The 19725-nt window shown below is 37.0% G+C and overlaps 1 protein-coding gene across 1 annotated transcript in view; it reads left to right on the forward strand.

Annotated features, from left to right (window-relative positions):
* Positions 1–2025: 2025 nt before the first annotated feature.
* Positions 2026–19725, forward strand: part of LOC126334791 (uncharacterized) — a 176137-nt gene continuing 158437 nt past the window's right edge. Inside the window, exon 1 of the mRNA XM_049997415.1 lies at positions 2026–2265. Coding sequence (XP_049853372.1) covers positions 2203–2265 — 63 coding nt within the window. The 5' untranslated portion in view covers positions 2026–2202. The remainder of the gene's footprint in view (positions 2266–19725) is intronic.

A 19725-nucleotide genomic window follows, 5' to 3' on the forward strand; every position in this document is an offset into this window, starting at 1 on the left:
AGGGAAAGGGGGTTGGGCGCAGCTTTGACGGTTCCATCAAGGTCATCGACACATGTTGATATTTTTATGTAGCAGTAGTAGTATATTCATCCAGAGACAATGTACATTGCATGGATTTCGTCAAAAAATACATAGTGTATATCTACACACATATAGGGTGAACAATACTATACAAAATACAGATGTGCATAGTAGACTACATAACATCAGACCACATTGAAATAGCATGTACAACTTTAATTATTTACATTGATGTATGAGAAACACTTTTTACATGGAATACACAGTTGATATTTAGATATAACACATACAATTCTATCACTTTTGTACATATTATTTATCTACATCATAGCAACAGTCAGATAAAAATTACTATTGGCACAGAGTAAATAAATATAATTGTTTAGTATGAAGCTATTTCAGGTATTCTTTTACACTATAATAGCAGTTGGTCATTAAAATTTGAATACTGCTTCTTTAAATGAAGACTTTTTTAAATTTCTTTTATCTTTATGGGTAGTTTGTTATACAATCTGCTTCCTTGTATATTTGTTTGTTTCTGCGCCAAAGCCTTGTTAACTATTTTTATATGAATGTCATTGCACTTTCTTGTGTTGTAAGTATGTAGATCCGAGTTGGATTGGAAATTGTTAATATTTCTTTTTACATTAATTACGTTTTTCTGTATATAGAGGCACGGTAGGGGTAGAATATTCAGCTGTTTAAATCATTGCTTTGAAGGAGTTTGCCGTGAACTGTTGGTAGTTATTGTAGCAGCTCGTTTTTGTAGAGTGAAGATGGTTTTGAGATTTTTCTTACTATGACCCAGAAGGTGAGGCCATAGGTAATAGCAGAATGTATATAAGCAAAGTAAACAGTTCTGCTACATTCCCTACTACATACAAAGCTAATAACACGTAAAGCAAAGCAAGCAGAGCTTAACTTATGAGAGAGATACAGGATATGGGATTTCCAGTCTAAATTTTCGTCTATATGTACACCTAAGAATTTTGTGGTAGAAACTTTCACAATTTCTTTATGTTGTATTCTGAGATCTAGATCAGAGTGTGACTTTGCTTTCCTGTAATGGATATAATTAGTTTTAGAGATATTTATGGTTAATTTGTTCACTTCAAACCAATTCCGCAAATATTCTATAACTCTGGTTGCAGATGTTGGCAATACCCGGTTTATGTCAGTTACTACTATGTTTGTGTCATCCGCAAACAGGGTTATATGAGTACCATTTACTGGAATCTTGATATAATTTATGTAAAGAAGAAATAGGAGAGGTTCTAGAACACTCCCCTGTGGTACCCCAATTGGCACAGTCTGAATATCCGATCTGTAAACAATACTTTGGTTTTTGCTGTTTGTTGTTGCAATTTCTACTACCTGTTTCCTGTTATGGAGATATAACTGAAACCACTTTTTAGCTACTCCTGGTATACCGACATATTCTAATTTGCAGGATATCATCTTGGACAGTATCAAATGCCTTTGAGAGATCCAAATTTATTCATATTGTACTGTTGTTCTTATCTAGCTCCGTTACAATATTTTCAATGAATTGGGTGATGGCTGACTCTGTACTCATTCCTTTCTGAAAGCCGTGTTGGTTTACAGACAATAGATTGAATTTCTCGAGGTAATTTGTAATTCTGTTTTTCATGACTGTCTCTATTACTAACATTTATTTTCTGCAAATGTGACTGTAGTTCTAATATTGTACTGCAATTCCGAATTTCAAAAACACTGAAAATGCTTTTATTTATTCGCACTAATTCCACAGATATGAAATAAAAAAATAAAAAAACAAGTTGAAATTTTGCGTATTGACTTCCCTCTTTTGTTCAAGAAATACCAACGAATTGTTTTCGGATCTGTGCATTGATCTGTTTTATGCTTTTAGCTGATTTGTTGGCATTTCATAATTAACGATACAAATGAGCGTGTGGAAGATGGTGCCTACCTATCTTTGAACCGCATTTTATTGTTTTAACGATGTAGGTTGCAAATGAAGAACAATAAAAAATCAGCGGCGTTGTAAAAGAACTCAGGATACATACAATGATTACTTTGGTTTGGGATCTGAATGTGCTATGTATATTGTTCCAGAAGCGTTGAGAAACGTTATAGGGCTTAGCATCCTATTGTAATAGCTGATTTTATTACAAATTTACAAAACGGACAGACACAGCCATGTCTGTCCTATCTACAGATGGGGAAACGAGCATCAAGACACGAAACGTTGAAAGAAGACTGGTAAGTTATTAGCGAGAAAACTCAAATCACCATACAACAACCGCTTGTATAGCTGTAATTCATACTATCAAAATTATTTGTCATAATTATGCTTCAGAAACATGTGACCGCAGGACAATGGTCACAGCTGACAGACAGAGGGGAAAAAATCATCCGAGCAAATCAATATGCTGCACAGAATTCGATTTGTGTAACCTTAACATTGGAGCCACTTTCTATTGAATTTAATTAGACTTTTGGCGATACTGATCTTGCGTGATTAATGACAGGATCTCTACACTGATGGAAACACGTGTATCTTTACCGTAGTTATTGCTAGCTGCGAACACTTGTTTTCAATATTTTTGAAAATCTGCGTCGGAAACATTTGTTTGCTTTTTCTTTTTTCGCCACGGCATGCTCCCAGTGAGAAAGTAAATGACAAAGAAGTTTTGAGACAATCGCTTATTTAGAAAGCATCACCTGTGTGTATCACCACTCTTGTTTTACATTGGATGTCTAGCAGGTCATGGTCGTAAATGAATTGGCCGTACTCAATAGAAACGGACTGATAGGAATTGGGAATCTTATTTTTGTTGCATGTGAACGACCTCTCGGGCAGCACGAGTCACACACTCGAATTGTTAGCTACGACACAGTTCTGTATGGGGAAATTATATCTCATAGAAAATAGAATTTTTGAATAACTTAGGACGCCGATTTGTTGCCTGCAACAGCGTCTTGTACCAAGTACATGAATGCAATGCAATGGCCTTCAGGTAGTGGAAAGAAACTGGTAGCTTTTGAGCTCAGTATTAGTGATCAGCTGCTGGACTTTCACGATGATTACACATATATAACATTACGTGGCGCTTATTAGTGTGAGGAAAAGATAATATCGTCCAGATTTAAGTTCATTTAAATCACATCAGGCGAATGCCAAGATACTTCCTTTGACAAGACACGCCGGATTTACTGCGGCATCCTTGTCAAGTTTAATCTTGTGCGCCCTCTGTAATGTTTTCATCGTATCCTTGTACGATCCAAGCTTGTGCGCCGTCTTTGATATTTTCGTCGTCGACTAGTGAAAGATCCTGATCTATTTAACGAATATAGGAAATGCACCCCTTGGATGTTTTGGAAGTTTGTGACATATTTTGCGGCATATTTACCTGACAAAGAGAATGCCAGAAGCTGCCTTGTATAATGACTATTTGAGTAGGCCTACTGCTTGAGTATTTCTGATGAACCCTAGATCAGGCATGGGAGGAGGTCGAAGGAATTCAGAGACATACTGCTGCCAGTGACTGGCTGAGTTGTATCCACTGTTTTTAAAAACAAAGTTCCCAGAAAAACTTGGTTGTCAAAAGAATATCAGGAACTTAAAGGATCATCAAAGACAGATTATTAAAAATTTTACTTTCCTCATCATATACTCGCTTAGGACCTTACGAACAATATAAGGAAGATTAAAGAACGCTCTAGCCCAAACATAGGCGTGTGGGGAGGGGGTGGGGGGTGGGGGGGTGAGAGGTACGGATTTTAATATCTGGCCCCCTTCCCAAATTAAAGCAAATGTTTCTGGCCCCTGTACCACAAATGTCTGAATTCGAATGAATGGCGACATATTCGTAATATGATACGGCATTTCTGAAGCATGGCTTTATACTGGCAGCAGACGACGACGACGTTGGCCAGGCCAAATTTATAAATGAAGCTTAAAGAGCAAGACAGCATAGAAGTGCCTGAAGGTGGCAGCCGACTTCCAGAAATCGACACAGACGAGTAACATGTGAAATGCCCTTTTTGGCTGCCCTTTCTGGCTTGTGGCAGTGTTATCGGTACCACTACAGCGAATTAGTCCTCAAGTGCAATCAGTTCATCCTGGTGTCTCAGAGCATTGAACTTTGCTGTAACCTATACACTCACATATTCCATTTTTGGCTTTGAGTCTAGATGATCGACTTAGTGAGCTGCTTTTAGCCTTGACTTATTTGTATTTATTCATAGCAGCTAGTTGCATGTGTTTGGAAATTTGCCTTACATAGAATACTGTGAAATCTTCTGCCCAAGAAATTTTTGAGACAGAGTAAGCCTGAAAAATTTCATGCAGACATATGCTATTGGTGTACAAACCACATAATTTCCTATCGTTTTCAGACTATAAAAGTGCCAGAGGATTTATTCACATATAAAAACTCAAGTTTAGTGTTTGTTCCATAGTCAGAAATTGAAAAGTAATAATAATAACCACCCACTTACCATGGATGTTGCTGAGGTAGGGTAGCGTGTGTATCTCAGTGAGACAAACATCTGTACTGTATGTGCAACCACAATCTAGGAGTGTCTGTGTGTGTGTGTGTGTGTGTGTGTGTGTGTGTGTGTGTGTGTGTGTGGGAGGGGGGGGGGGGGGTTACTCAGACTAAGATATGGTTCCCAAAGAGGTGCATCAGCCTTGTCAATAGTTTTTGGGGCAATAGTCTCAATGATTGACTGGTGTTGTCATGTAACATTAGCCAACATGATGTTTCTGTGCTGTTACTGCAAGTAGCTGAAAGCAAGAGGAGACTGCACCCATTATTATTTTTTGCCGAGGGCAGGTAAAATATTCTCGAGGTGAAATAGAACCCCCTTTTGGATCTCTGGACAGGGGTAACTCAGGAGCAGATGTCACCAGGAAAAAACTGTTGTATGGGTAGAACACAGGTAAGTTACCGTACTGTGAATCACATAGTGAACACATTATCATGACAAAGATAGACATTCAGCCAACATCCACAATATTAGTACAGGTTTATGCACCAGCTAGATCCACAGATGAAGAGATTGAAAGAATGTACGATGGTTTATTTAGTTAAGGAAAATGAAAATTTAATTGTCATTAATGATCGGAACTCAGTAGTAGGAAAACGATGAGAAGGGAAAATAGTAAGGTAATGTGGACTGGGGAATAGAAATGATACCACCTGATCAGGTATAATATAATCATCGCTATCATGTACTTTAAGAATCATGAAATAGGGCTGTATAAGTGGAAGAGACCTGAGAACAGTGGAAGGTTTGAGATTGATTATATCATGGTAAGACAGATATCTCGAAATCAGATTTTAAACTGTACAACATTTTTTGGTGCAAATAACCACACTGTATTGGTTAAGAATTGTAGATTTAACCTGTAGAAGCTATAAAAATGGTGGAAACTAATGAGATAGGACCTGATAATTTGAAAAAAACCATAAGTTTTTGACATTTTCAGGCAGGGTGTTAGGCAATGTTGGACTGAAACAAGGAAAAGGAATACAATAGAAGACAAATAAGTAGCTAGCTTTTAGAGACAAAATTGCAAAGGCAGTAGAGAATTATATAGTTAACAGGACAAGGCCCAGTAGAAATCCTTGGATAACACAGGCAGTATTGAATTTAATTGGCAACAGGAGAAAATATATAAATGCAGCAAACTAAGCAGGTAGATGGAGTATAGACATCTAAAAATGAGACTGACACAAATATGGCTAAGCAGGAATAGCTAGAGGACAAGAGCGAGGCTGTAAAAACACACATGACTAGGGAAACGATAAATTGCACCTATAGGAAAATTAGAGATACCTTTGGAGGAAAGAGAAGCAGGTGCATGCATATCAAAATCTCAGATGGCAATCAAGCACTAAGCAAAGAAGGGAGAGCTCAAATGTCTCTATAAGGGAAACGAACTTGGGGATAATATTATGCATAGGGAAGAGAGAGTAGGTGTAGATGAGACAGCAGATATGATACTGCAAGAAGAATCTGACAGAGCCTTGGAAGACATAATCAGAAACAAGGCACATGGACTCCCACACAATTAGTGAGATCCTGTGGATAGCTAGCCATGACAGATCTATTCCACCTGGAATGCAAGATACATGAGACCGAGGCAATCATCAGACTTCAGAATGAAAGTAATAATTCCAGTTCCAAATAAGGTATATGCTGACAGGTATGATACTATCAAAGCACCAGTTTATTGGTCATGGTTGACTGGTCTACACTCATTGGAATTATGAAGGTAGCAGGAATAAAATACAGACAGCAAAGTGTTATTTAAAACTTATATAGAAACCGTACTACGTGACAAGAGTAGAAGGACATAAGAAAGCACTAACTGTTAAATAAGTGAGACAACATTGTAGCCTATCCCCAACATTGTTCAGTATGTTCACTGAACAAGTAATATAGCAAACCAAGAAGTAATTTGGAAAGAGTATTGAGGTTCAAGGAGAAGCAATGAAAACTCTGAGGTTTTCTGATGACATTGTAATTCCACCAGAGAAGCCAAATCACTTAGAAGAGCAGTTGAATGGAATGGATAGTGTTTTGATAAGATCATGTCTGTTGTCTGATATACAACAGACTGCAACATTGTGTGTGGGTAGTCAATTCATTTATGATCACTTTCTGGAACACAGGTACATAAATTAATTAATACAATGTAATTGGACGCTTATGTGTTGGAACATGTGTAACCCAAACATTCATTTCAGGTTACATTTTTATGAGTCTGTCCAGGCTGAGAACTTAAGTCCCACAACTAGCATTCACTTCCAAAAGTAAACACCGATCCATAGACCAAGTCTGTTACCAACATTGCTGCACTAAGGGCTGTGATGCTTTCTTATCCTCCTGGACAGTTTATTGTAGGCAGCTGATTCCAGGCTGGCAGCTGCTCTCTTCAGACTGTTGCTAAGTTTGAAATCCAGATGAACTCTGGCTCCTGCTGAAGATGAACTCTTGAGAAACTCTTGGCTCCACTGGTTTAAGAAATCTGCAGCCCAGAGAAAAACTACTGACTCACTGGGCTGCTAGTTAGTTATAAAGCCTCATGAACTGGTACACCCAATCTGCATGACTGGCTGAGACTGCTGGCAGCCTGGAGAAGAACTCTGCTGACTCACTGGGCTGCTAATTATAAAGCCTCATGAACTGATACACCCAGTCCACATGACTGGCTGAGGCTGCTGGCGAGAATCGGTGTCCCACTCATTGACAGCCCAGGTGCTATGATGTCGTTGTCTTGCCCAGTTGGTGCACATCAGTAGGTGCGGCGAAATGGTATGGCCATCACTGGCAACCTCTGCAGACATCAGCCAAAGCACTCACCAATTGTGGTTCACCTAGACGCAGGATAAGCTGACATGCCACTGTGATTAAGTCTAACTACCTAGCAAGAGTAATGGCTTATAGGAGGTAATACAAGATGAACACCAACAAAAGTAAAAGAAAGATAATGGTTTGTAGTCAAATAAAATCAGGCGATAGTGAGAAAATTAGATAGGAAATGAGACACAGAAAGTAGTGATGAGTTTTGCTATTTGGTCAGAAAAATAATTGATGATGGCTGAAGTAGAGAGTATGTAAGCTGTAGAATGGTTATAGCAAGTAAAGCATTTCTGAAAATGGAGAATGTGTTAATGTCAAATACAAATATGAGTGTTAGGAAGTCTTTTCTCAAGGTATTTGTCTGAAGTGTAGCATGGTTCACAAGCGAAATGTGCACAATAAGCATTGCAGGCAGAGAGAATAGAAACATTCAAAAATGTGCTGCCGCTGGAGAATGCTGGAGGTTATAGATAGGTAGATCAAATAATTAATGAGGAGGTACTGAGTCATAATGGGGAAAAATTGTGCAACTTGACTAAAAGAAGAGACTAGTTGACAGGACATGTCCTTATGCATTAATGTTATTAGATTTAATGATGGAGGGAAGAGTGCATGTGTGGGTGGGGGGGAGATAGGAATTATAGAGAGAGATCAAGGTATGAATGCAGTAAACAGGTTCAGATGGGTGCAAGTTGCAGTATTATTCAGAGATGAAGAGGCTTGCACAGGACAGAGTAGTGCGAAATGTGCATCAAACCAGTCTTCAGACCAGATACCACAACAACAATAATATCGCTAGTGTACGGAAATTAATCATTGCATATCAGGTAACAATGTAACCATTTTCAGTTATTGACGTATGCTTTAGATAGAGACTTCTATATTTTAGGGGAGGCACACTATTTCTGTAACTAATGAATAAAATTTACCGTTCACCAATATGGTAATGTTGATAGAGAGGCACCAACAGTCATTTGAATTTCAGATTCCGAGTTATTCATGTTGCGAATGGTACAGCTGACAAAACATCTACATCTACATCCATACTCCGCAAGCCACCTGACGGTGTGTGGCGGAGGGTACCCTGAGTACCTCTATCGATTCTACCTTCTATTCCAGTCTCGTATTGTTCGTGGAAAGAAGGATTGTCGGTATGCTTCTGTGTGGGCTCTAATCTCTCTGATTTTATCCTCATGGTCTCTTCGCGAGATATACGTAGGAGGCAGCAATATACTGCTTGACTCTTCAGTGAAGGTATGTTCTCGAAACTTTAACAAAAGCCCGTACTGAGCTACTGAGCATCTCTCCTGCAGAGTCTTCCACTGGAGTTTATCTATCATCTCCATAACGCTTTCGCGATTACTAAATGATCCTGTAACGAAGCGCGCTGCTCTCCATTGGATCTTCTGTATATTTTCTACCAACCCTATCTGGTACAGATCCCACACTGCTGAGCAGTATTCAAGCAGAGGACAAACAAGCGTACTGTAACCTACTTCCTTTGTTTTCGAATTGCATTTCCTTAGGATTCTTCCAATGAATCTCAGTCTGCCATCTCCTTTACCGACGATCAACTTTACATGATCATTTCATTTTAAATCACTCCTAATGCATACTCCCAGATAATTTATGGAATTAACTGCTTCCAGTTGCTGACCTGCTATTTTGTAGCTAAATGATAAAGGATTTATCTTTCTATGTATTTGCAGCACATTACACTTGTCTACATTGAGATTCAGTTGCAATTCCCTGCACCATGCGTCAATTCGCTGCAGATCCTCCTGCATTTCAGTACAATCTTCCATTGTTACAACCTCTCGATACAACACAGCATCATCTGCAAAAAGCCTCAGTGAACTTCAGATGTCATCCACAAGGTCATTTATGTATATTGTGAATAGCAACGGTCCTATGACACTCCCCTGCAGCACACCTGAACTCACTCTTACTTCGAAGACTTCTCTCCATTGAGAATAGGGGAATTGAAAAATAGGGTTTGAACAAATCTTATGTGTGGTGTTGAATCATATTGAAAAATAAGTAGCAAAATTACCATCTTATCACTTGAGTCCCATAGTGGAACAAAAATTGAAAAAATGTCTGTACTTGACAGTTTCTTTCTTATCTACAAGATAAAAAAGAAAGACAGTATACCATAGTCTGGATGCAAACTGACATTTTGCTTGTGGGTTGCCTTCATGAAGGGGGAGAACAAATTACTTTTGACCCTTGACCAAGACGTGCATGTATGGCACACATTCACATATTTGAATATGGTGAACAGTAAACAGTGAACAGTGGATGGTGAACGGTGATTGATACATGGTAAATAGTAAATGGCAAAACAGTTACCCTAAAGTCATCAACATGAATTACAAAATGTATTACTAATTTCATGTATTTCATATCACTTATCACAGACAACATAAGTTGATACTATTGGATATAATGTGCATTGTTACATTTGTTAAATTTAATGGGAAACACTGATAAATTTGTAATGTGATATTTTGATTATTCTGTTAAGTGTGTACTAGGAAACAGGGTATCTGGTAACATGAAGCCCCCAGAGCAATATTTAGTTTATACTATTTAACTCCCAGTTTAAGATTGAGGTAAACAGTGGTACACTGCTTACAGCGTAGAACATGGTTCAGTGTTGCAACAATATTGTATGGTTAGGGTTTTCTGTTTACGCATTATGTAACACTGAGTCAGAACAGCAAGGCCCTGAGATACCACACAGATGTGAGATGTCATTAGCTGTAATGTCATTGTTACACCACTCAGATCCCTCAGGACACTGAATGTATTACTGATGGGTGTAACTAAATTTAAAAAAATCAGTTCAGGCTGTTATTAGAAAACTGATGTCTATTGTAATTTTACCTATCAGTTGAACCATTCATTCACTGCTTAGAAGCAATCTACTAAAGCAACCAAATGAAAACAATTGATTCAATAGGTTGTAGTTTCTTGTATCCACTTGGACCACTCATTCATCCTTTTGAGTGAAATCAGTTTGCGGCATCGACAAGTATGAACGACATATCTCTGCCATTGGAAGTTCTTTGACTTTGTAACCTAAAGGCCCACGCCAGATTGCTTGTTCAGTTCGCTGTATGACTTGTTGTAATACAGACATCTGTATGAAATATATCAAGTCTTACAGAAGTGAGTGTGTTTCCTTGGGCTACAACCGAACAGAAATCTCACAGTAGTGACGCCGATATGAGGCACACTGTTCCGTCTCTCCGCAAATTCGACATTCCATCTGTCTGATTTCGCCTTGTACACCTGGGCCTCATTGGCCCCCTTCCCCCCTCAGAGGACTTCTGTAATGTTCTTCCTTGCATCAATCATTTATCTTGGTTGGTAGAGGCTGTACCTCTCACCAAAACAACTTGTGAAACTGTAGCTAAGGCTTTTGTTTCTTCCTGGATTTCCCACTTCACCTGCCCCGCTACTGTCACCACCAACCAGGGCCAGCAGTACGAATCAGCACTCTTCGCCCAACTCTGCCAGCTGTGTGGTATCAACAAATGTCACATGACTGCCTACCACCCTGAAGCAAATGGACTGGTAGAATGATGGCATCACACTTTTAAGACAGCACTGCAGTGTCAATACAGTCTTTGGACCAAGCCCTCCTGTGGGTACTCCTTGGCGTAAGGTCATCGTACAAACCAGATATCGAAGGCACCATGAGTCAGTTCGTCTAAGGTGAAAACCCTGTCCTCCCTGGGGAGCTTTTACAACCTACATCCCCTGACAATTCCATCCCCCTTCCCAACGTTGTCATAGGCTGGATCCGAATTCATTTTATAAACACTTCCCTGACCCTCCATCGCGCCATACTCCCCCCCCTCCCCCCCCCCCTGCTCCTACATGCCCTCTGATCTCCTCTCACGCAAGATCATTTTCTCTGCGATGACACCATCTGGGTCCCACATTCCCCACCAGTTCAGGCCCCAGGCCCATAGGAGGTCATAAACTGCACCGATAACATGATGGACATTTGGGTTAAAGGGCTTCTCTCCACCACGTGAAATCGGCACACCTCGACCCAGCGTCTTTCATGCCCGACAACATTATGCAACATCGAGCACTGAGGACTCCCACTCAAGCTATGACCCCTCAGAGCTGCCGGCACAGCCCTCACCTGAACATGCGTCTGTGTCATCAACTCTGTTCCTCGAGTTCTCACCCTCTCTCTCTACCTCCTCCCCTCTACCCCTTCTAGTGGTTCTGCAAACCTACGTCCTGCCCAAAATGGGTGACATCACCATCCACATTGTTGATGACCACATCTTCATCCTGCTGCAAGACAACTCACCCCACCCGACCAGGGACCCAGCTTGTCAGACGACTGCCCGCTCCCATGTGGGGTCGACTGCATGCTCCTCTGAGCTACGGTAACCCCGCTAGGGAGGGTTACAGTTTGAATGCTGCCAGTTGATCACGCAGGGTACGCAGTCCCTCCCACATCACTCCATCCTTACACGCAGGCCGATGCCTCATGTGCTCACACCACCTACAGGAGTTCCACATCAACCTCCCAGTGTGGTCCCTGCTGGAGATGGACATCCCCATCACATCACTAAGGACATGCCCCCCCCCCTTCCACTGCCCTGAAACTATGCTCCACACTGTGGGGGAAAGGGGGGGGGGTGTATGGCGTCAACAAGTACGAACGACATATCGCCATCTCCGCCATCACACGTTTTTTGGCTCTGTAACCTAGCAGCCCACGCCATCTTGCTTGCTCAGTTCACTGTATGATTTGTGGTAATGTGGGTGTCAGTATGAAATATATCAAGTCTACAACCCAACAGAAATCCCACAAGTCTATGGCAGCAAACAAATGAAAAAAGTCAACACAGCTCATTGTAGGTTCGAATATTGACTGATTAATCATTCTTTCTTTTGAAGTAATACCAGTCTATAGATTTTCTGTTGGTCAAACCATGTATTCTTTGTTTCAACTGAAACCACTCTTTTAAAATTTTAGTTGGCTGTTGGCTGAGCTATCCATTTATTCTTATGAATGAAAGCAATCTGCAGAACTTTCATCAGTTGAATTAAAGTCCTGATATACAACTAGAGTACACATACCCCCAGATGGTAGTCCTACCTCCAGGAATATTGGTACATGAATATACTGAATAGATAATTTAAAAGTGATTAATATATTGCTGTGGATAATGTTAATCTATATATTATTGACATATAACTAATTAACCTGATACATTGTTGGGGTTACAAAATTGAAAATAAAGATTACTTTAGTAGTACATGAAGAAGAGAGGAACAGTGCCAAATTTTAGTGACTGTTTGCATTCCCTTTTACTGAGAATGTGTAATGATGTCCATTAATTAATAATCATTTGAATTTAGCCCTAAAATACTTATTCTCAATGTATTTGTGTGGAAGGTGTACATATTGCGCAGAAAATTACATAATTAGCAAAAACATACCCATGCATACTAACATGTTTACATTTTATAGCTTTTGAAAAGTAGCAAGTATTTCACAGGTATGAAATGTGCGGTTCAAACTCACACATTGGTTCTTCAGTTTTACAGTTTGACTAATTTCTAGCCATCATTGTAAACGGTTTGCAACCATGTTCACACCCTCTGGACATTGGGAGTAATCATGTGGGTTGCTTGCTTCCTGGGACAGTCAGTAATGAGCAGAAACATTCAACTGTTTTGACATTGTTAATTGCATTGTTGACTAAGCTCCATTATTGATTGTTGTCACTGTTATTGTTTTTCTAGTATTTGATTTATTACTGAGTACCAATAATTAGCTTGTAGTTAATTTTTTCACCCATGTTTATATAGAGGAATTGATTAAAAGTTAACTTTGTCTTCGGATCAAAATCTCAAAACCCTAAGTGGTGCGGGAATGTCTGAAATCATATGATGGGACAACAGGTGACCTTATACAGAAAGGCAGTGGGCTGTATAGTATCTGCAAGGGTGATTCATGTCCTGAAACTATATTAATTAAAGAAATTCAAATAAAATTAACCAATGATGACAAATATTTCTTGTGGAAAAAGAAAATAGGAAAAATATTTCTTATATGCTTTCTGTTAATTTAATCTCAGAATTCACAGAAAGAGAAGTATCAGCGATGGGTGCAAAGCAGTCTGAAGGTGGTGACAGAGCTTCAACACATTTAAATTATTATTCGTTTATTTCAACATAAATTTATAATGTAGCACCAGTTATTGAACTTTTAAAAGCAACCAAAAATCCATACATGTTCCCAGAAGTATGAAGAGTTCGTATGTAAGTAAATGCTGCACCAGTGCTCTTGAAATCAACATCTAACATGCAGCTCAACAAACAGAAAGCTGTCTTAGCATTGGAGATGCTTGTAATGGAACTGTCAACACACACCTCCTCCTTTCTTTTCTCCCCAAAGAACCCAATACACTACAATTGAAAGTTAAGAATTTTCAGGTTCAGTATTATAATTATACTTATTGTTTTCTTAATTATCAAAGAGATGGATTTGATGGAAAATACTTTTTATTTATGAAATATTAAGTAATTGGATCTCTATGGTTAATAAACATTAATTATATCAACTGTAGATCTAGCTGACGTGGATTGTTGGATTGTAAATTCGTTTAGTAAATGATTTTATAACGTTCGAAGTTTAACACGTGATATGAAGAAAATAAAACAGATGATCAAGAAGCAGATAGAACCACTGTCTGAATTGTGTTATTGAACCTGATCTTATCCACTACATATGAGTATTTTTATTTACAGAGAGCTATAATACTTTTTGAGCAATAAATCATCAAAGAGCAGTAAGAAATGAATATTGAGCACTTACTCTTCTCACCTGATAATTTCTTGCACATGCTTAGCAATGTAAGCAAAATAATGCAATTTCTTTGAATTTTATTTTTGTTGAGTCTTTATTTGATACTAGGCAAGATTTATTTATTTATTTAAATCCCATAAATTTTAAGCAGCTAGATATTTGCATGGGTATGGGACATGTCAGATTGTTACAAATTATACAGAAGGAACACATTAAAAAAAACCTTTTGCAAAAGGAGATACAGGTATGAGACAAAATACACATTAAGAGGTATAGACAAAATTACACTTAAAAAAGTTAAAATAAAGGTAGATCTTAATAGCTACATAAAAGACATAGTAATGTCAACAATGATTCAAACTATTGTTATGCATAAGAGTACATCAGATTTAATTACAAGATAAAATCAGAGTTAACACAATCGAAATATTCTTCAGCTGAATAAAAGGAATTATCTATTAGATATGGTAGTGTTTGAGCTGTTGTTTAAACTTGGGAAGCTCATGGACAAGTGATTTCAGTGATGGTTGGAGAGCATTGATCCCCTTACAGCTCTTGTAATGGACTTCTTTTTGTACAATACTAATGTTTTTTAATTCATAATGGACATCCATCTTCCTCCTGGTATTGTGGGAATTGTATGAATCATTGGTTTTGTGTAGTTGCTCATTTTTACAAATGAAACTTAACAGGATCATGTCTCAATCTGGGACCTCAGTGTCTGGGATGTTTTAAAAGAGAATTCAGATATCAGTACTACTTTCATTAATGTTTTAAAGATCAAGAACCCGGAATTATTTGAAAAAATTAGATGGAAAGCAATACCAATGAAATTATGGACACATTAATACTCACTGAACAATCAGTGGTAATGGACAATAATTATGGAGAACAATAACTCATTATGACTTGAAAAACAATGGCAAATAAATGGTAAATTTTCTTTTCTTTTTTTATCTTGTTTGTACCTGAAAAATAATTAATGAAAATTACTAGTTTTGAGATATAAGTAGAAATGAGTGGGTGTGAAAATTCATTAAACATGGGAAATAGTACCAAAACAACCAAACAAGAAATCAAAAGAGTCTGATTGAATAGAGAGGAGATTGAAGAAGAAAATTTGTTAATGAAGATGGAATGATTTTTTGAGAATTTTGAGATTCAAAATTGTAAAATGAGGAATGCTTTGAAAGCAATAGAAAAAAATTTAAAAACTATAGTTTGAAATTCAGGGAATTACAAATAAACTGTAATTGTAGTACTAACAGTATTAATTGTATAATCCAGCAAAATTGAAATTAGTGTTAAAATGATTTAATAAATTTTTAAGCTTTGAATGCCAATGTTACAGAAATTGTTGGTCTTATGACTGAAATACACAACTTTAATCCTGGTATTGAGATAGATTGCTCTCTTGTTGTGAAAAATGAACTTTCAACATTAGACTAGAAAATTTTGTGGAACATTATTTAGTAACACAAAACTGTTTGGGAATGGTTCTCAGAATATGTGAAACACGGAAGCTTGATTAGTGGGAGAAGTACCTTAATGTATTTTGCAGACAACTGTACTTCAACGGGAAAGAATTTAATATTACTGCAGTAAGAGTTGAATAAATATCCAAAGGATTTCACTCTGTTGAAAGAAATGCTGGTTAGAACTTTGCAGTATAACCAAGAGAAAGTAATACTAAAGTATGTAAATGTAAAGTTATGCATGTCATTTTCAAACAACTACATAGACATGGAGTGACTGTCAGATTACTAGGAAAGTTTGGATAATTGAAGATGGTGGAGATAGTAGATGAAATAATTGTTGTAGCAGAAATGTTGCTGATCATTTGATAACATTAAAAAAAGTTAAAGCAAGTCTGACTATGAGAAAAATTTATTATTTGAATGAGGATTATATAGCATTTTGAGAGAGTAGTGTTTGCAATATGTTAATCTAAGAGATGATTTTGCTTAATGTCATAACATCATTAATTTTTCAATGTCAAATTTTAATAATCTATTATTGTATAAGTGTAAAGAATGATATTATTATTTCATTTTTAAATCATATTTTAATGATTTTTATATATATTTATTTTATTTACAATTACAAATTTCACCTATTCTTCCTGCCAGGATGTTGTACCCTAAGAAAACGTTCATATTAGTCTATTTCTCCCAGAAAATAAGTCAGTCTTAGGTATTTAAATCTGATATCCTGTATTCTAGAAATGCCAATATCCCTTTACCTACTTACAGCTGGTAATGTCACTAGAAACTAATTAGTGATGTGTTTTTGTAGCTGACATTGCACTCTCATAAAGGGCATCCTAGTAAGCAAAGATGTGGAGAGAGTTCATACTCATGTAAAGGACATGCTTCTAAACCAAGATGCGCAAAAGGCATTTTGCTCATGTAACAGACATTATATTAAGCCAAGATGTAAAAAGGACTGATACAGAGAAGATGAGTCTGAGTATGATTGCGCTTGTACCACTATTTTGCAAAATGTGCACTGAGTCATTGTATGCCAAAAACAAAGAACATTGTAAATTCACAAATTTTTGTGAAAAAATTTCAACACTAAATGTATCCTATCTAATATTATTTCACTAGTTATCTAATCATTTTATTATGCCATTTGCAAATGTATGTTTGTTTTATGTAATTGTGTTTATAGTAATACTTAATTGTGAGAGAGTCGGTGTGTGGCATATACATACAAGTTTTAGAAAGACAGTTGTCTCTTTTCTATCTGATAAAAACAGCCTTTGGCACTTCCATTATTTTGGGGTCAGCAGTTTGTTCACATATTTATGCATAAAATTTTTTTGTGGGATATTGTAATGGAACTGTTCAACACACCTTTTTTGTCAAGAATTGAAGAACCTCATATGCTCTAATTTAAAGTTAATAATTTGTAGATCCAATCTTAGTAACATACTAATTGTTTTCCATACTTGATGAAAGAGCAAAAATTGATAGAAATTTGTTCATGAAGCATTAATTAATTTATGTCTTTGGTTAAGATACATCAGTTATATTGATTGTACATGGATATCTTTGTATGAAAACTGCATATACCTCTGTAACAATGAACAGTGAAAATAAACAAAGAAAAAAAATGCAAATATTGGTTTGTAGAATCAGTGACAAATGATACCTAAAAAGTTCAGGAACTATGAAGCTTCTGGGATTCATGGTGGACTGTGAACTCACTTGGCAAGAACACACTGCACATGTGTGTGGCAAATGGTCACAAGTCATATACCTCCTGAGGAAACTGAAGCATTGATAAGTGATCAGTATCTGCTGACAGTATATTATTCACTGTTCCATATTAGCTATGTCCTGTGACTATAGGATCTCTCTACACACTGCAAGGAAATTCTACTACTGAAAAAAAAAAAAAAAAAAAAAAAAAAAAAAAAAAAAAAAAAAAAATCATAACACCAATCAGGGAACTGGACCACTGCAGAGCCATCTTCACATGTTTAGGGGTGTTGACAATTTTCAGTCACCTGTCTCATGTATGTGATTTTCTTTATTTTATTTATTTGGTCCATATAAATCTCTTTTTCAGTACATACGTAATACACAGGATATGGACAGAAAACCTTTTTTTTTTCAAACATAAATTATTTAAATTTTTGTAACAAATTGGATCTATGCAGTAAATAATTCCATTAAAAAAACTGTACATTTATAACTTATTTCTATAGTTAAAGGTACAAATTTCATTTTTTTGCATAAGATACTCTGAGATTGAATAGTAGCAGTTTTTCAGAAGGTAGTCTGTCACAGACTTTTTAAAGCTCTGTAGTTCAGGAAGAGATTTTATATGTCTTGGTAATCTGTTGTATAGTTTTTTTGTGCATGATATACACCTTTTTGGCATAATGTGGTGTTACAATATTAACATGTACGTCGCTGTCTGACCTGGTACTGTAATCATTGACACTTTTGTTTTGAGGAAAAAAGGTTTTCTTTTCTCAGTATACTTTTTTTGACATCCAATATAAAAATGCAAGGAAGGGGTAAGATCTTTAAAGAAAGTTTTGCATGAGTTTCTGCTGCTTACTTGTTTCATTATTCTTATAACTGCCTTTTGTTTCCTGAAAACTGTTATGGCCTGGTGCACATTTCCCCAGAAAATAATACCATTCTTCAGTATTGAATGCACATGAGCAAAGTATACAGCCCTAACTGTTTCTGCACTAGTATTGTTGCAAAGAATTCTTACTGCATTGCTGAGTTTTGCTAGTTTGAATTTAAGGATGTGATGTAAGTGCTCCATGTGAAAGAAAATCATGAAACATTCACCAACAGGATTAATATGTACAATTATAACAAATACAGTAAGGAGGACGTAGACATCCCAAGCTCTTGACACTCTATGATGAGGGACAGTTTTGCAACAGTAGCTATTAAAATGTTCATCCATCTAAATACTAAAATACAGTCCTTGGACTTGGTGAAATGTCGGGGTAAGATGTTGCACAACATATGCCAAAAACCACTGCACAGTTTAAATCTGTTCTTAAAACAGTGAAACAACAAACTGGACTCCATAAACAATGCACTGCCATATGAAATGAAGTGAACATGTAGGCGTTGAATATTTTGTCATTCTATATGCCATTAAGTGTTGTGCTATAATTATGTAAATTTGTTCTGTATTATTATGCATACTCATGCTAACTGGTTTCTGTAGTATAATGCTTGTATAATCTTAACCTTGTAACACTGACTCAGTCTATCAAGTCTTCACTGGTGAATGGTGTAGCTATGGTACGTAGTCAGACTGTGAGTCAGTCAGTTACGGAGTACCGAGCTGGAAGCTGACATCAGCTGTTAGACTGTAAATTTGTGTGGTAGATAATTTTATTACATTTGAAGTTTGATATGTGGAAATATAAGTGATATGAAGAAAATAAAACAGGTTATGAAGAACCAGATGAAAGCAATGTCCAAAACATATTATTGAATCTAATCATAATCACCAGATATGAGCATTTTTATTTACAGAGAGCTTCAATATTTTTCAAACAAGAAATTCATGGAGGAGCAGCAAGAAACAGATATTGAGCATTTATCCTTCTTGCTTGCAATTAGTTGCAAATACTTAGTGACGTTAACTAAAAAAGTGCACTTGTTTCGAACTTTATTAATGTTCACTCTTTAATTTCCATTAAAGAGGATCTTTATTTTATATTAGAGAGTAATGTGCCTCAAGCTGCAGTAAGGCCAAGCTGCTGTGACAAAAGGCTCTGTCCTGGCACTAATGCAAGGCTTGTCGTTGCACACCCAGACCCAATTGCTGCTGTCAGGACAGGAATGCTGTTAATGCAGCATAGTACAAGAGCCAGACTGTTACAATGACAATCTGGATTAGTATCCTGTCACAACAGAACTGGGTTGAGCAATCATAAATACCACCTTGTGATGATGAGCCCCCTCTTATAATGTGAAAAACAATTAAATGTAACAATGTGAGCAATG

This window comes from Schistocerca gregaria, chromosome 2, assembly GCF_023897955.1.
Source record: "Schistocerca gregaria isolate iqSchGreg1 chromosome 2, iqSchGreg1.2, whole genome shotgun sequence".
Classification (NCBI taxonomy): Eukaryota; Metazoa; Arthropoda; class Insecta; order Orthoptera; family Acrididae; genus Schistocerca; species Schistocerca gregaria.